The sequence below is a fragment of the Sebastes fasciatus genome, chromosome 1, assembly GCF_043250625.1.
Source record: "Sebastes fasciatus isolate fSebFas1 chromosome 1, fSebFas1.pri, whole genome shotgun sequence".
Taxonomy (NCBI): domain Eukaryota; kingdom Metazoa; phylum Chordata; class Actinopteri; order Perciformes; family Sebastidae; genus Sebastes; species Sebastes fasciatus.
In genome coordinates, this window is record NC_133795.1 from 35,770,844 (window position 1) to 35,787,790 (window position 16,947).

A 16,947-nucleotide genomic window follows, 5' to 3' on the forward strand; every position below is an offset into this window, starting at 1 on the left:
TCAACAGATCGTGAGAATCAGTCAATCTTGATTACGTAAGTCAATGCTTTTGGATTGATATAGCTCAGACTGATTATTTCTGTACATGTATCATGTCTGACTTACACCAACGTGTGTGTCATACTGTATAATTATCTTCATTCTAGTGGAGAATCTGGTGCAGGAAAGACTGTCAACACCAAACGTGTCATCCAGTACTTTGCGACAATCGCAGTGGCTGGAGGAGGAAAGAAAACTGAGCAACTATCAAAAATGCAGGTAAATAATATGAAATATACTGTACGTATGTATGATATCTATGAAAGTGTAAATGCAAACACATGTCATGTGTCATTGTTTTAAGGGGTCGCTGGAGGATCAAATCATTGCAGCCAACCCACTGCTGGAGGCTTATGGTAATGCCAAAACTGTGAGGAATGACAACTCATCCCGCTTTGTAAGTTTCGGTTCACAAGATCCTGCTGCTTTAAAATAGTGTCTGCTTTAAGATAGTCTTCACCGCCCTCAGTATTTTTGTTTGTCTTTACACTATAGAATGTTGTGCAATATCAAAATTGAGAAGTGTGCTGTTTTTGTTTGTATAGTACTGGATAGTAACATTTACTACCAAGTATAAGTAGAGCAGAGTGAGTCACTCACAAATATGCTTACACTGATAACTGCATACCTCTGTAGGGCAAATTCATAAGAATCCATTTTGGATCAACTGGAAAGTTGGCTTCAGCTGACATTGAAACATGTAAGCCTCCAGCCACTCATTATCCAGAAGGTTTGACGAAAGGACAAACTGTAAACCAGTGTATCGCCTTGATTTCTAGATCTGCTGGAGAAGTCTCGAGTGACGTTCCAGCTGTCTGCTGAGAGGAGCTACCACATCTTCTATCAGCTCGCAACAGGCCACAAAATTGAGCTGATAGGTGAGACATTTAGCCATGTATCATTTTATAGAATAAATGCGTGCTTCACCTGAATCTGTGTAATGAAATACAATAAATGTTTTTCAGAGGCTCTCCTCATCACCACCAATCCGTACGACTTTCCCATGATAAGTCACGGTGAAATCACTGTCAAGAGTATCAACGACATCGAGGAGTTCATCGCCACTGATGTGAGCAGACACGCTGCAAAATCCAAAACATGTAACACACTGTAACTTTAAGGGATTAAATATTGCACATACTGTAAGGGGCTCCTCAGATGTCATTGTGATGTATTGTTGGAGCAACTGATAACCCACAATGAACCAGTAACCCTTCGTCTGTAATGAGGATCCTTTACTGAAAGACAAAAGTATATATATTTATAAATATATATGGGAAATCTGTGTTTTTGATTTCTGCAGACTGCCATCGACATCCTGGGCTTCACTGCTGAAGAGAAGATAAGCATTTACAAGCTGACTGGAGCTGTGATGCATCACGGAAACATGAAGTTTAAGCAGAAGCAGCGTGAAGAGCAGGCTGAGCCTGACGGCACTGAGGGTAAAATTTGTTAATATCATACTTGTGCAACCAACTACTCATTACTAAAATACTGTAATGATTCTTTCACTGCATACGTTTAATCAGAGTTCTACTTTTATACTGTGTATTTGTTTATTCAATCATTCTTCCACAATTGAGAATGATGGCATTGTAAAAGTTAGTGTTAAAAGTTCTAGGGTGTTGCAGGGTGTCTCAGTTTACCCTTAGAGACCCAGTGAAAATGAAAAATGCATTTTCCTAGTTTTAATCCTGTGTCCTTGTGTTAATTGTTCATTTATCTCTTGTTGTGTGCCAAATATATGTCAAAAAATCTGTAACAGAGTATTATATTTTGCCGGATAACACTAAACAACCGTCTTACTTTTTCCGGCGAGTGAGTGGGGAGCTCCGGGCGCCGTTCATCTGCATGTACTGCCCGCGCTGCAGTGATACAGAGCCAGTTGACAATTTCCCTTTTATCTGTCCCTTGTCCTGATCTAACAATTGGTTAGGGAGTTGTGTGTGTGTGTGTAGCCAACAATACTCTCTAGCTCCGTATTGCGCTAAACTCCAAGCTCAAATATAGGAGAATATTCTGTTTCACTGTGAAATATGTCACAGTACAGAAGCTAAAGACGCTCTAACTTTCCGTTTCACTGCACCTTTAAGGTCAGGTTAAGGAATCCAGATAACTAGAGGGAGCTCAGAATAGAACTGCTGGTCCTTTGCATCAACAGGAGTCAGTTGAGGTGGTTTGGGCATCTGATAAGGATGCCTCCCAGTTGCTTCCCAAGTAATATATTCTGGGCACATCCAACTGGGAGGAGACCCTGTGGCAGACCCAGAAAATGCTGGATCCCATTTGGCTCAGGAATGCCTTAGGATTCCCCGGGAGGGGCTGGAGGATTATATTGAGGAGAACAATGTCTGGGTTACCCTACACTTTGTCACAGTGATCTGGATCTAAATAAGCAGCACACCATGAATGAATGGATGTTGTAAAAAATACTGTAGATTTTCAGATCATCACCAATCACATTTGTAACTTAGTGGCAACATTGAGTGATAATCTTTGTGTTTTGTTTTGTTTTTATCAGAGGCAGATAAAATCGCCTACCTCCTGGGCCTGAACTCTGCTGAAATGCACAAGGCTTTATGTTACCCAAGAGTCAAGGTCGGCAATGAAATGGTGGTTAAAGGTCAAACAGTGCCACAGGTAATTTACATAAAAATATTAGTTAATGAACATAAATGTATTAATTAATATAAAAATACCACTTGTTCCGTATAACCAGAACTCCAACTCTTTGAATCTTTAGGTGCATAATTCAGTGATGGCTCTCAGTAAGTCCGTTTACGAGAAAATGTTCTTGTGGATGGTCATCAGAATTAATGAGATGCTGGATACCAAGCAGCCCAGAAACTTTTTCATTGGTGTCTTAGACATTGCAGGGTTTGAAATCTTTGATGTGAGTAAACAACACATTGTACTAGTTAAGTTTTACAGAGTGAACCGGTACAATACAAGTTTGACACCTTCTTTCCCATTTCAAGTACAACAGCTTGGAGCAGCTGTGCATCAACTTCACCAATGAAAAACTGCAACAGTTTTTCAACCACCACATGTTTGTGCTGGAGCAAGAAGAGTACAAGAAAGAGGGCATTGAATGGGAGTTCATTGATTTTGGTATGGACTTGGCTGCCTGCATTGAGCTGATTGAGAAGGTGAGCGACATGCTGTATATTCACAAACACAGAAAACTATCCAATGACTTGAAGGTTTTTGTTTTAAATAATCATTTCATCATGACAGCCAATGGGCATCTTCTCCATCCTTGAAGAGGAGTGCATGTTCCCCAAGGCAACAGATATGACCTTCAAGAACAAAATGTATGACCAGCATCTTGGAAAAAGTGCTCCCTTCCAGAAACCCAAACCTGCCAAAGGCAAAGCTGAGGCCCATTTCTCCCTGATGCACTATGCAGGCACTGTTGACTACAATGTCACAGGCTGGCTGGATAAGAACAAAGACCCCCTGAACGACTCAGTGGTTCAACTCTACCAGAAGTCTTCAGTCAAGCTGTTGTCTCACCTCTATGCAGCACATGCCGGAACAGAAGGTAGTTTTTTATATATAAGGTACCACACACCATGTAAGATGGAATAAAATTTGCTGGATCATGATAATTTCATAGTTTAGTTTTTTACAGAGAAGGAATAAGGGAAGCTGAGGGTGTTTATGCAAAATCCTCCACAAAGAATTTAAGATAAAAAGTATATTCGCCAACGTCAATACTATCATGTAAATGCTTTTTACAGAGGGTAAAGGAAAGAAGGCTGCCAAGAAGAAGGGCGGCTCCTTCCAGACAGTATCGGCTCTCTTCAGGGTAATTTTTCACAAATACATTTTGTGATCACTTTTAATACCTACATGTATATGAACGACTGTCCACCGTGCAGGGATTGTTCATAATAGGAGATCCTGACACTAAGCTTTACACAAGAACCAAGCATGTAGTTCATTGGTGACTCGTTTATACCATAGATTTCTTTTCTTTTTTTAATAATCAAATGTTTATTTTCAATACTGGAGGTTAGATTGAGTATAACAGCAAATAATCAGCCTCTACATACATCTATAATTCTGGAAATATTATTCATCAACGGCCCGACAAATGGATTTTATTTGCCCCTCCAGTCTTTTTTTAAAAAAGCCTCCTCCCTTCCCTTACTCTGGATGCCACATGGGTAAGATAACCCAAAAATCACAAAAACAGAAAAGTAAAATATATTTATATATACTTGTATATAAAGTAAAAAAAAAAAAAAAAAAATCTGGATCTGGAGTTCATGGGGAGCTTCAACCTTAATTCTAAGGACTTTTTTTTTATTTATTTTTTTTACCATAGATTTCTTCTTGTAGCAGATCAGGTTTGTTACCTGAATGCTGCAGATCAAGGTGGTGTATTAATTACGGGTGGTCTGGTCTCCTGATACTGGAAACTGGGAGAAGCAAGCAAAATGACAAAATTCTTTCAAAACAGTAAAACATTTACTAATGAAACATATATATATACTTTAGTATATACATAAGTTTAGACGTACCACCAAACCTCTCCCTTTCAAGCTCTACAAACTGAAACTTCAATGTTAAGCTCATTTATTTGCGACCATTTCTATTTTTGTGCTGTTATCTAAAAGTTATGGAACATGTATTATAGGACAGCGTAGTCATATCACTGTCAAATTCTTTGGGGAAAATATAAATTAGAAATGTTTTGTCCATCAACAGGAAAACTTGGGCAAACTGATGACCAACTTAAGAAGCACTCACCCACACTTTGTGCGCTGTTTGATTCCCAATGAGTCAAAAACACCAGGTAGGTCCCAAAAAAAGAATTCATACCTCACTTTTCATCTACTGTATGGTTAGCCTGCCTGTCCCATAGTTGCTGTTCAAATCAAGGCGATGTCTGCGAATGACACACCTTTACAGTACCACGGATCTGTGCGAGGGCTTCATCAGCTATCACATTGGGGTGTGCTTGTTCCTGTTAAAGGTCTCATGGAGAACTTCCTGGTCATCCACCAGCTGAGGTGTAACGGTGTACTAGAAGGTATCAGGATCTGCAGGAAAGGTTTCCCCAGCAGAATCCTCTACGGTGACTTCAAGCAGAGGTACAGTAACTATTTCTGTACCTCTCAGTCCACATTTGTTGATTCTGTCCTGTTGATGAAGTCTGATTTAAATAAATCCTTTCAGATACAAAGTATTGAATGCTAGTGTCATCCCTGAGGGACAGTTCATCGACAACAAGAAGGCCTCAGAGAAACTGCTGGAATCCATAAATGTGGATAAATCCCAGTACAGATTTGGCCATACCAAGGTACAGTACATGAACAGACTTCATTACAGTCATGAAATAATGAAACCAGCGTGAAACAGAACCAAAGTGTTTTGATTAAATTAATGTTATTACGTCTATCGTCAGGTATTCTTCAAGGCTGGAGTACTGGGTATGCTTGAGGAGATGAGAGATGAGAAACTGGTTGAGCTGGTCACAATGACTCAGGCTCTCTGCAGAGGTTTCCTCATGAGACGAGAATTTGCCAAAATGATGGAGAGAAGGTGGGCTTAGTGTTTTGTAATATACTGTGGCACTTATAGCAAAAAAACATAGAATTTGCTGTAGGTGTGGGATGATACAGTATTATACTGTATGTGCAGTACAGTGATGCTTTGTTTTCTTGCTCATACCCTGGACATTGAGTCAGTCACTACCAAGGAAAAGTCGCGCTACACACAGCTACAGATGTAAAAGACGACTGAATGAGTCAAAGTACCGAGACTATGAAGTGAAATACTCATTGCTGTAAACTCTTTTTCTGATCAACATCCTGTATATGTAGTGTACATTATGTTGTGCAGGTTAGATGTTTAACCAGCATATTCTTCATACTTCCAGTAACTATAATTGTGAATGCAGTTACTGGACTTGCTGTTGTAGAGTCTGTGCTAGTGTACGGGTTGCCTCAAAGTGGTCGCTCCTGGTTAATATTTAATTCAGTTCAGTGTGTGACATCCTAATGAGATCCAGAGAGACTTAAGAGTCTGCTCCTCTAGCTTTGCAGAGTATAGGAATGAAAAATATTTTCTACTAAAATCCTTCTAATTATTGAATTAATGGTTTTACTTAATTATGATGCTCCAAAATAAATGGTAACTAGGTGGAACAGAAACTTTTTGCATAATTGCATTTCATTTGGCATCCTCCAGTGCCATGACAAGTGCAAGCCACATGGTAGACTACTAGAGGACACGTACTCCTCTAATTATCCGAGGGAGCTTTCTTCATATGTACCGAATCCTCTGTTTCAATTCTTTATTTTGAACTCTTTAACGTGGGGACAAGAAACGGGAGTGTGTTACCTAACTGCAGTTCTTGATCAGATAGACCACTTGATCTCTCTTCTGCTCTGGAGGAAAGAGCAGAGAAGATGTGATTACACTGGGTCGGTCAGATCTATGGGTTCATATCTGGGGTGCCTTTTGATGGCTCTTCCTTCATTGGCCAGGAGTTCTAAGCTGATATAATTTCTACACACAAAAAGGGATGTAAGGGTTGCAGCAATAAGACAGAGTTTCACCTAATTGTCTTATTGTCTTAAGTAAGGGTGTGTTTTTCCTATTAAACTGGAGAGGAACAATTCAGTTTATTTTGCTCTGTCTTGTATCACCAGGGAAGCCATTTACTCCATCCAGTACAACATCCGCTCATTCATGAATGTCAAAACCTGGCCATGGATGAAGCTGTACTTCAGAATAAAGCCTCTGCTGAAGAGCGCAGAGACTGAAAAGGAGATGGCCCAAATGAAAGAGGACTTTGGAAAGATGAAAGAGGATCTAGCAAAGACTCAGTCTAAGAAAAAAGAACTGGAGGAGAAGATGGTTTCTCTGCTGCAGGAGAAGAACGACTTGCAGCTCCAAATTCAGTCTGTACGTTACAAAGAAAGAGGGAATTGCTTTTTTTTTCAGAGACCTTGGTTTTAAAGTTCAATAAAAATCATTTTGATTTTATGTCCCATCAAATCTAGGAAGCTGAAAACCTCAGTGATGCGGAGGAAAGGTGTGAGGGGCTCATTAAAGCAAAAATCCAGCTTGAGGCCAAAGCCAAAGAGACGGCTGAGAGACTGGAGGATGAGGAGGAAATGAATGGTGAGCTGACTGCAAAGAAGAGGAAGCTGGAGGACGAGTGCTCTGAGTTGAAGAAAGACATTGATGACTTGGAGCTCACCCTGGCCAAAGTGGAGAAGGAGAAGCATGCCACTGAGAACAAGGTTCAGTCTCGCATTTCTCTTTACTAAACTGTGCGGATTAGAAACACACTGTGATTAAATATTAAATAATTGTATTTATATAAACTGTTAAGGTTAAAAACCTGGTTGAGGAAATGACATCTCAAGATGAGACCATTGCCAAGTTGACCAAAGAGAAGAAAGCCCTCCAAGAGGCCCATCAGCAGACCCTTGATGACCTGCAGGCAGAGGAAGACAAAGTCAACACTCTGACCAAGGCCAATGCCAAGCTGGAGCAGCAAGTGGACGACGTAAGAGGCTGTGTTTTTGTTTGAAACGAGTGCACCAAAGTCGTTCTATATTGGTACCCATTACACTATATGTGAATTCACCAGATTGAAGGTTCCTTGGAGCAAGAGAGGAAGCTCCGTATGGATCTTGAGCGATCAAAAAGGAAGCTGGAAGGAGATCTGAAACTGGCTCATGAGTGCATAATGGATCTGGAGAATGACAAGCAGCAGTCTGATGAGAAAATAAAGAAGTATGTAATAATGAGAATTGAATTTATAAACTCCACAATTCCCAAAATAACAGTGTGCATCTAACATTTTTCATTATTTTTGCTAACAAAGGAGGGACTTTGAGATGAGTCAGCTTCTCGGCAAGATAGAAGATGAACAGCTACTTGGAGTTCAACTTCATAAGAAAATCAAAGAACTGCAGGTAACGTGTAGAGTAGATATGTGTTTGGGCTTTGTGGAGGGGAATTTTGTTGAAGGATTGTGTCTCGATCAAAAATATGTTTGCAGTAAATTCTTATGGAAGTTACTGATGGATGGATGGAGGGGATGTTATGTTTATAATGTTTATAATTAAGTCATTTGAATAACTTTAACAAGTATTTAGGATTCGTGAAAAGAAAAGTGAATTATTTAAAACATCGTCATAATCTAATTGGTGTTGGCTTCACTTGACACTTTTAAGTGTCTTGTTTAACTGCTGTTTCACATTTCTGCTTATACCAATTTTGAAATGTTGAGTTCAGTTGACTTTCTGTGTTGTGACAAGTTACACCGTCTTATTTTTTCATATAATACTATTTTGTCACAGACCCCAAAAAAGCAAAGTCATACTTTATACTGTACATCTGAAATAAGGCTCGGCATTCAGGCCATTTGAACACGACTACAGCGTGTACTTTTCTTTTTGCATCACAGGCTCGTATTGAGGAGCTGGAGGAGGAGATTGAGGCCGAGCGGTCTGCTCGGGCCAAGGTGGAGAAGCAGAGGGCTGATCTCTCCAGGGAACTTGAGGAGATCAGCGAGAGGCTGGAAGAAGCTGGCGGAGCGACGTCCGCTCAGATCGAGATGAGCAAGAAGCGCGAGGCCGAGTTTCAGAAGCTGCGTCGTGATCTCGAAGAGTCCACCCTGCAGCACGAGTCCACCGCTGCAGCTCTCCGCAAGAAACAGGCTGACACCGTGGCAGAGCTGGGAGAACAGATTGACAACCTCCAGAGAGTCAAACAGAAGCTGGAGAAAGAGAAGAGCGAATACAAGATGGAGATTGATGACCTCAGCAGCAACATGGAGGCTGTCGCCAAAGCAAAGGTCAAATTTAAAAATGTTTCTGTCATTTAAAGTGTAATAACTACCTCAATATGTGTTTTATCATCTACAGTAGCATTATGACTACTGTGGACTCAACATTGTTGATTTATGTCCTTAGGGTAACCTGGAGAAAATGTGCCGTACTCTTGAGGATCAACTGAGTGAATTAAAAACCAAGAATGAAGAGCATGTGCGTCAGTTGAATGAAATGAATGTTCAAAGATCAAGACTGATGACTGAAAATGGTGAGTGTGAAACTGCAGTGTTTCAGAAAACATTACAATTTGAGTCGGCACAAATTACTAACCAAAGCATCATTTTCCCATCAGGGGAGTTTGGCCGTCAGTTGGAGGAAAAGGAGTCTCTTGTTTCACAGCTTACAAGAGGAAAACAGGCTTATATTCACCAAATTGAGGAGCTCAAAAGGCACCTTGAAGATGAAGTTAAGGTATTGCAGTATGCTTTTGTTTAATGTACAAACAAATGATCTAATGTATTTCTTAATAAGAAGATATTTGATTTACCACTTTATGTATTTTGTCATTATTAGGCCAAGAACGCCCTGGCTCATTCTGTCCAGTCATCTCGTCATGACTGCGACCTGCTCAGAGAGCAGTATGAGGAGGAGCAGGAGGCCAAATCTGAGCTGCAGCGTGCACTATCCAAGGCCAACAGCGAGGTGGCTCAGTGGAGAGCCAAATACGAGACTGATGCCATTCAGCGCACTGAGGAGCTGGAGGAGGCTAAGTAAGTCATTGGGAGGGATACACCTACACAGGAGCCTGAGTCTGTTATCACGTGCATCAATTCTATAACTCATCATAACATGATTCTTCAGGAAAAAGCTTGCTCAGCGTCTTCAGGATGCAGAGGAATCCATCGAGGCTGTGAACGCTAAATGCGCCTCTCTGGAAAAGACGAAGCAGAGACTGCTGGGTGAAGTGGAAGACATGATGATTGATGTGGAGAGAGCTAATGCTCTGGCTGCCAACCTCGACAAGAAGCAAAGGAACTTTGACAAGGTTACATTTTTATTTGTGCCTCGTGTGCTTCAATGAAGACTGTAGAATTGTGAATTACTGAAACACATGGGTCTTTTTTTTATGTTTTCAGGTTCTTGCCGAGTGGAAGCAGAAGTATGAGGAAAGCCAGGCAGAGCTGGAGGGAGCTCTAAAAGAATCTCGTTCTCTCAGCACTGAGATGTTCAAGCTGAAAAATTCATATGAAGAAACTTTGGACCACCTGGAGACCCTGAAGAGAGAGAACAAGAATCTGCAACGTAAGACAACAAATCCTGCGTGATTGTTGACATTAAATACACTCTTTACGATTTAGGAAAAACAAGAACCTACAGCAAATGCAAAATTAATGCAAGTTAAATTGTTTAAACAAGTTTGGTCTCCAGTGGCAGGCCTGATCATACTAGAGAAAATTGGATAAAAAAATGTGTATAATACTATAATTACAACTCTAAACTTTGCTGAGGAAGACATTTGAATGTATCATGTGAATTTTGTGTTTTCTCTACAGAGGAAATCTCCGATTTGACTGAAAATATTGCTGAATCAGGAAAGACGATTCATGAGCTGGAAAAGGGGAAGAAGACAGCCGAGAATGACAAAGCAGAAGTCCAGACCGCCCTAGAGGAGGCAGAGGTATTTAAAATGACTTATTTGCAAAGAAAAATCCAAACAAAGAATCTTGATCTTGATCCAAAAAATGCACCCTTCTGTATACGTAACACTTCTTCATTCTGAAGCTTTCCACCTTTACATTTCATTTTGTAGGCCACACTGGAGCACGAAGAATCAAAGATCATGCGTGTTCAGCTCGAGCTCACCCAGGTGAAGAACGAAATTGACAGAAAAGTCGCAGAGAAGGACGAGGAGATCGATCAGATCAAGAGGAACAGCCAGAGAGTGATTGAGTCCATGCAGAGCACCTTGGATGCTGAGGTCAGGAGCAGGAACGATGCCCTGAGAATCAAGAAGAAGATGGAGGGAGACCTCAATGAGATGGAGATTCAGCTGAGCCACGCCAACCGCCAGGCAGCTGAAGCCCAGAAACAGCTGAGGAACGTGCAGGGACAGCTTAAGGTCAGGCAATAAACATGTAACATATAAACATCTACAAAAATACAGCTATGTGGCTCAAACATATGTAAATGGAGTTTGTATTACCTTCAGGATGCGATACTGCACCTTGATGAAGCTCTCAGAGGTGAGGCGGACATGAAGGAGCAGGTTGCCATGGTGGAGCGCAGGAACAACCTGATGCTGGCTGAGATCGAGGAGCTGAGAGCTGCACTGGAGCAGACGGAGAGGAGCCGCAAAGTGGCTGAACAGGAGCTGATTGATGCCAGCGAGCGCGTGGGACTGCTGCACTCTCAGGTATTATATACAGTATTTGTATTTTATAAGTACTGTTAAATACAAGACAATGTATAGAAAGTAAATGTATAGAAACCTCACCATATATTTCTTCCTTTAGAACACAAATCTCATAAACACTAAAAGGAAGTTGGAGGCCGACCTTGTCCAGGTCCAAGGTGAAGTGGAAGATGCAGTCCAGGAAGCAAGAAACGCTGAAGAAAAGGCCAAGAAGGCCATCACTGATGTGAGTCCTCTTTTAGTACTTTAGCATCCGCTTAATGTGTCATTTAAAACCCAGCTGCTTATACAGAAGATTGGAGCTCAAAGTTTGAGACATTCCAGTGGTTACCTTGGAGCAGCCTCTGGTTTTAAATACAGGTTAGCTAGATGAAATTGCCGACTAATGAATAGTTATGAATAAAGTAGAATATACAACAGGTGTGAGAGAAAAACAGTCTCAGACAGCCATCAACAATACAATTTAGGAGATGTTAAAACAATGTTGGAAACTGTCGCTATACATCTATTCTAGCAATGGCCAGTGCATCTTGGTTATATAACAGTAGTATTTTTAAAGTTGTCGCTTCTGTTAAACTAAACTGTAACAATCAATTAACTCAAAAAGAGTTTTTCTAGTCTTCCGATCACTCAAAGCGCTTTACACTACATGTCAGCATTCACCCATTCACACACACATTCACACACTGATGGCAGAGGCTGCTAAGGTGCCAACTTTGCCCATCAGGATCTAATCCAAACACTCATTCACACACCGATGGCTCAGCCTTCAGGAGCAATTTGGTTAAGTGTCTTGCTCAAGAACACATCGACATGTGACCAAACTTTCCGATTGGTGGACGACCTGCTCTTACCCTCTGAGCCACAGCCGCCCCAAATCAGTGTGGGACAAAGAAATATGACATTTTATGGACATTACAATTTCATTATAACTTAAAGTACATTTTTGTGTTATATTTACAGCGTGATTCTGTAGTAATCTACCCTTTTTGTTTTACATTAGGCTTACAAATTAGGCGTTACTTTCCTTGATCTTTCTGCTCATTGGCCTTCTTACAATCACTGCATGTTTAGGCTGCCATGATGGCAGAAGAGCTGAAGAAGGAGCAGGACACCAGCTCTCATTTGGAGAGGATGAAGAAGAACCTGGAGGTGACAGTGAAAGACCTGCAGCACCGTCTGGATGAAGCTGAGAATCTCGCCCTGAAGGGCGGCAAGAAGCAGCTCCAGAAACTGGAGGCTAGGGTAAGTTCACTATATAGGAAAATGATTTTCGTTTTGATTTTGTCTCTCTGCTCTTGCAATTTGGATTTGAAATAGAACCATTTTACCTTTAATTTGAGGACATTTACATCCCCCCTACAATTATTTATTTTCTACTTTTAACAAATATGTTTATCAACAAGCTCATAAAAGATTTGTTATCGGTTCAAACACATTCAGTTCTGTCACCATAAAATCTGCGCTTATCGTCCAGGTCCGAGAGCTCGAGGCTGAGGTCGAGGCCGAGCAGAGACGCGGAGCTGAAGCTGTGAAAGGCGTCCGCAAATATGAACGCAGAGTGAAGGAGCTGACTTACCAGGTACAGAGAACAAAAACACATTACATTGTGCACCTTTAAATGTAACTTTGAGAGTGACACAACTGCTTATTATCATATGATATTTTTCTTTAAATTGTGCGGCTGAAGACAAACTGGATGTAGAATATGTTTCAAACCCCTAGAGGGCATGAATTCCCATCACATGTCTGAATCTCTGACAGACATACAAAGTGATATAGAGCTAAAAATACACACTCTACTGTTGCAGCTATAGATACATGCAGTTATGTGCTTATACAGTATTAGTATGACCACTTGTGTGAGATTTATAGATGTGTTTAACAGATTTTCTCTGTGAGAATTTGCTAAGAGGAGGAACCTGCACAAACACTCAGTTCTAACAGACAGCTTGATTGACAGCACTGAAGGATCCTTGTGCAAGTGGTTAAAATGAAATATGTAAGTTTCTCTGCTGTTGTGCATTAATTCACATCTTCAGTGTTTGTAGCTTGTTTGGTTGCTCCTGTTAGTCGTTCTGAAGTGACTTCAGTTGAAGAGTCCACATCCTACATTTAAAGGAAGGAATGTACTGTACTGTGTGCTCTCGAGCGTTTTTAACAATATTCCTAAAAGACGTTGGGATGATGTTAGTGGCTTTAGTGCTGGTCTCAAACAGACTATACTGTATACCGCCACTAGACTGAGGAGGACAAGAAGAACATCGCCCGACTTCAGGATCTGGTGGACAAGCTGCAGCTGAAAGTGAAATCCTACAAGAGGCTGTCTGAGGAGGCCGTGAGTGTGAAATATTCAACACATGCAACGCAAATAGGCGTCACACCAGTAACACCTTTTCTAACACCAGAGCACTGACAGCATGATTTAATGGTTTTTCATTTCATACAACTGGTAAGATAGTTCAAGACGTCACCCGTTTAACTTTTTTTTTTTTTTTTTTAAGTTATTTTTTTGGGGGCATTTTTCCATTTTTATTGACAGGACAGTGGAAAGAGTCTTGGAAAGGGGGGAGAGAGAGAGTGGATGCGGAAAGGGCCACAGGCCGGATTCGAACCCGGGCCGCCGCGGTCAGGACCAAGCCTTGTTATATGGGCGCCCGCTCTACCAACTGAGCTAACCCAGGCACCCCACCCATTTAACTTTGTGCTTTCCAGGAGGAGCAGGCCAACACTCACCTCACCAGGTACAGGAAGACGCAGCATGAGATGGAGGAAGCCGAGGAGAGAGCCGACATCGCCGAGTCTCAGGTCAACAAGCTGAGAGCCAAAAGCCGTGAGATCGTCAGGGTATATTCATTTTTTATTTCTTGTCGTTCAGTACACTGTAATGATATTTATACAAGGAATTTCTGTACCTTTACATGTTGACAATCCACTAACTTCTCACTCGTCTCTTTGTATTTGTTTAAAGGGAAAGGACGCCGAAGAGTGAGCATCATCTAGACGAGACTGTACAAGAAATCATACAATATGATTTTTTTGTCTGATGTGTCACAAGAAATAAATCTGCATGCAATTGGATGCCTTTTTGTGCCATTAATCTGTTTGTTTCACTCTTAATTCAAAGGATGTATGGAGTTAATTATACACAAATATTACAAGCAGAAAGTTCAAATGTAAGATCATATACTGTATTTTTAAAAGAATATTTTTTACACAAGCAGTGTCTCAACTCTGAGGATTTATCTGAAATCTCCTCTGGGTTATTTAGAATATACTGTATACTGTAATCACACAAAATAACTCCATTCATTTGCCAACTACCTGCAGAGATTCCTTCATCATAGCCTCTTAGTGCACCTTCACAACATCAAAGTGGATGACATCAGCTATAGCTGAAGACAGTTATTGTCATTTTTTATACATTTAAAATAGTCAATGAAAGTGTCAGAAATCAAACAAATCATCTTTTATCAGGAGAACATAAATCGAATTGCTAATTGTAACACTGGAGACACACTGACTTTGAGTGGTGTAATTGGTGTCTAAATGTGAGCAGCAGCATGTGTAGCTTCACCGTCCAAAATAGCCGGGTTGTCAACCGTCGCCCGTTATCACCTAAAAGTCCCCCAGGTTACGATAACTGCAAATCTTTGCCTCGTGGTGATAATGTTACTGACAGCCCGGTGACCTTACAGTTTATTTTATGTGCTTCAAAACACATGTTGCACCATCTCAAGTTGTGATGAAAATAGACCCATTAGTGAACCACAACACGCGGTGATACCTCAGTGTGTCTGAGCACAGTGATGATGTCTCTGCTTTGCTAACTACACCGTAGGTTAGCATTCATTATAAGAAATAAAGCATTTTGCTTTTCTCTGAATAGCCAGTAAAGAAATTACAACCTTACTTGAGGCTTGACCAGTATTCTGACTTAAAAACTTACAAAATACTGTACAGGTACTTGTGATTTTTAGAGGATAAAGTAAGAAGATAAAGAAGACAGAAGGACGCTGGTTAGATTATAATATAGGTGTTTCAAAGTTTGAACAGATTTGGCCTTGTATTAACCCTAAGAGACCCACAATAGAGCCGTTTTTGTCTGTTTCAGGGGGGTCTTTAGGGGGAGATAGCAGGTCAACAGTAGATGTCACATAGAAGTGGTGTACATCATCTGAAAGCTGGGAACCTGAAGATTAATTTGAGATGCAGCTCAGCACTGTGTGTCAAGTTGTTCTAGTCATAAATCAGAAATAAACGTTAATTAATTAATTATAACAAATTGTTAGAACATTATGACAGCAGTATATGATGATCATTCCCGTGCTCTATTACATAATAGAACACAACATAACATAAGTTGTTGCAGCAATTGTTGGGTTGATGCTATTTGTTACACAGATTTGGTGCTAAATTTAACAATTTTTTTGACCACTGGAGAATTGATAAAAATCGTCAATAATCCCGCCCTAATACCACATTAAGACACCAAGACCTTGAGGAACACCATAGAAAAAGCCATGCTGTGATTTGGTTTCAAAAACTTTTGACATTTGGAGATTTCTGCAAGAATTGCATTCTTCAGCGATTAGATGGGGAGCACTTCTGCCCTGGAAACTGCTCAGAAACCCCCTTATTGTCAATCTAGCTAACATGAAAGCCATCTATCCTCTGAATGCTGAATGGTCTCTAGTTTTTGGCTGTAAAGTTTCATGAGGCTGTGATTATCTTAGAGGTCACATTGGGTTCATTGGATCCACAAGAGTCTCCGCTTTCCAGTCATATCCAATTTATGTAATCCCACGACTGCATGTGATTATCATAAAGTTGGCATGTCTGTAAAGGGGAGACTCGTGGCTACCCATAGAACCCATTTACATTCACATATCTTGAGGTAAGAGGTCAACAGACCCCTTTGAAAATGGCCACTGCTGGCATGACATGGTTGGTACCAATGGGTTCCTCCGCGGGTCTCAGATTGTATTTTATACAATCATACATATATTTTACTTCTCAAATCCCGTTGGTTTAGAAATGGTTTCATGAAGAGTGGACTGTAGGAAAAGGACAGGAGTGAAAATTAATTTAAATTAAGCTTTTGGGAGGAAAGAACCAAGATAAACGGTCCATCTGAAGTAAGGAATGAAAATCCTTCTAGATAGGAAACATGATAATGTAGACCATGATGAGGTATCTGCATTGTCTACCATCAGATATTTTGCTCTAACATTAATGCAGAAGTAACTACCTCTTTAACATAATGTGGTTATATTGTTGCATTGTGGGCAAATCTGCAGTATGCAAGACTGCTCTATATGGTAATACTGCATGTACTGGGTTTTGCGGCAGTGTGATGAAGTACCTTGATCTGTCAGGTATATAAATCACTTAATTAGCCAAAAACAGACCAAAGTGGTTATTTATCTATAAAGAAATCTGGATTGATTTTCTGGAAACTTCACTCTATCAAGCTATACAGTATATCAATACTGTAGTATAAAACTACATCTGCCATGATAGACGAGTTTATCCCCATCAGTCAAGGACTCTTTACTTTATATACTGTGTGTCGTACATTAGGATCCCCATATTGTATTTACATTTCTCATCTTATTATTACTTTTGTTTGAGACCTAAAGCTTCTTGGACAATCATAGACATTGGACAAATGTGGTTGATTATTCTGTC

The 16,947-nt window shown here is 40.5% G+C and overlaps 1 protein-coding gene across 1 annotated transcript in view; it reads left to right on the plus strand.

The window, feature by feature from the left end:
• LOC141777011 (uncharacterized) overlaps nt 1–16,947 on the plus strand; it is a 42,235-nt gene that overhangs the window by 7,326 nt on the left and 17,962 nt on the right. Inside the window, exons 8-43 of the mRNA XM_074650923.1 lie at nt 8–35; nt 147–258; nt 344–436; nt 676–739; nt 819–917; nt 1,005–1,108; nt 1,343–1,481; nt 2,561–2,679; nt 2,783–2,932; nt 3,018–3,188; nt 3,277–3,583; nt 3,783–3,850; nt 4,756–4,843; nt 5,024–5,141; nt 5,227–5,350; nt 5,456–5,592; nt 6,705–6,960; nt 7,059–7,301; nt 7,394–7,570; nt 7,655–7,800; nt 7,892–7,982; nt 8,477–8,866; nt 8,985–9,111; nt 9,196–9,314; nt 9,417–9,613; nt 9,705–9,888; nt 9,980–10,145; nt 10,397–10,521; nt 10,654–10,962; nt 11,053–11,256; nt 11,357–11,482; nt 12,331–12,501; nt 12,734–12,838; nt 13,499–13,594; nt 13,972–14,103; nt 14,228–14,244. Coding sequence (XP_074507024.1) covers nt 8–35; nt 147–258; nt 344–436; nt 676–739; nt 819–917; nt 1,005–1,108; nt 1,343–1,481; nt 2,561–2,679; nt 2,783–2,932; nt 3,018–3,188; nt 3,277–3,583; nt 3,783–3,850; nt 4,756–4,843; nt 5,024–5,141; nt 5,227–5,350; nt 5,456–5,592; nt 6,705–6,960; nt 7,059–7,301; nt 7,394–7,570; nt 7,655–7,800; nt 7,892–7,982; nt 8,477–8,866; nt 8,985–9,111; nt 9,196–9,314; nt 9,417–9,613; nt 9,705–9,888; nt 9,980–10,145; nt 10,397–10,521; nt 10,654–10,962; nt 11,053–11,256; nt 11,357–11,482; nt 12,331–12,501; nt 12,734–12,838; nt 13,499–13,594; nt 13,972–14,103; nt 14,228–14,244 — 5,302 coding nt within the window. The remainder of the gene's footprint in view (nt 1–7; nt 36–146; nt 259–343; nt 437–675; nt 740–818; nt 918–1,004; nt 1,109–1,342; nt 1,482–2,560; nt 2,680–2,782; nt 2,933–3,017; nt 3,189–3,276; nt 3,584–3,782; nt 3,851–4,755; nt 4,844–5,023; nt 5,142–5,226; nt 5,351–5,455; nt 5,593–6,704; nt 6,961–7,058; nt 7,302–7,393; nt 7,571–7,654; nt 7,801–7,891; nt 7,983–8,476; nt 8,867–8,984; nt 9,112–9,195; nt 9,315–9,416; nt 9,614–9,704; nt 9,889–9,979; nt 10,146–10,396; nt 10,522–10,653; nt 10,963–11,052; nt 11,257–11,356; nt 11,483–12,330; nt 12,502–12,733; nt 12,839–13,498; nt 13,595–13,971; nt 14,104–14,227; nt 14,245–16,947) is intronic.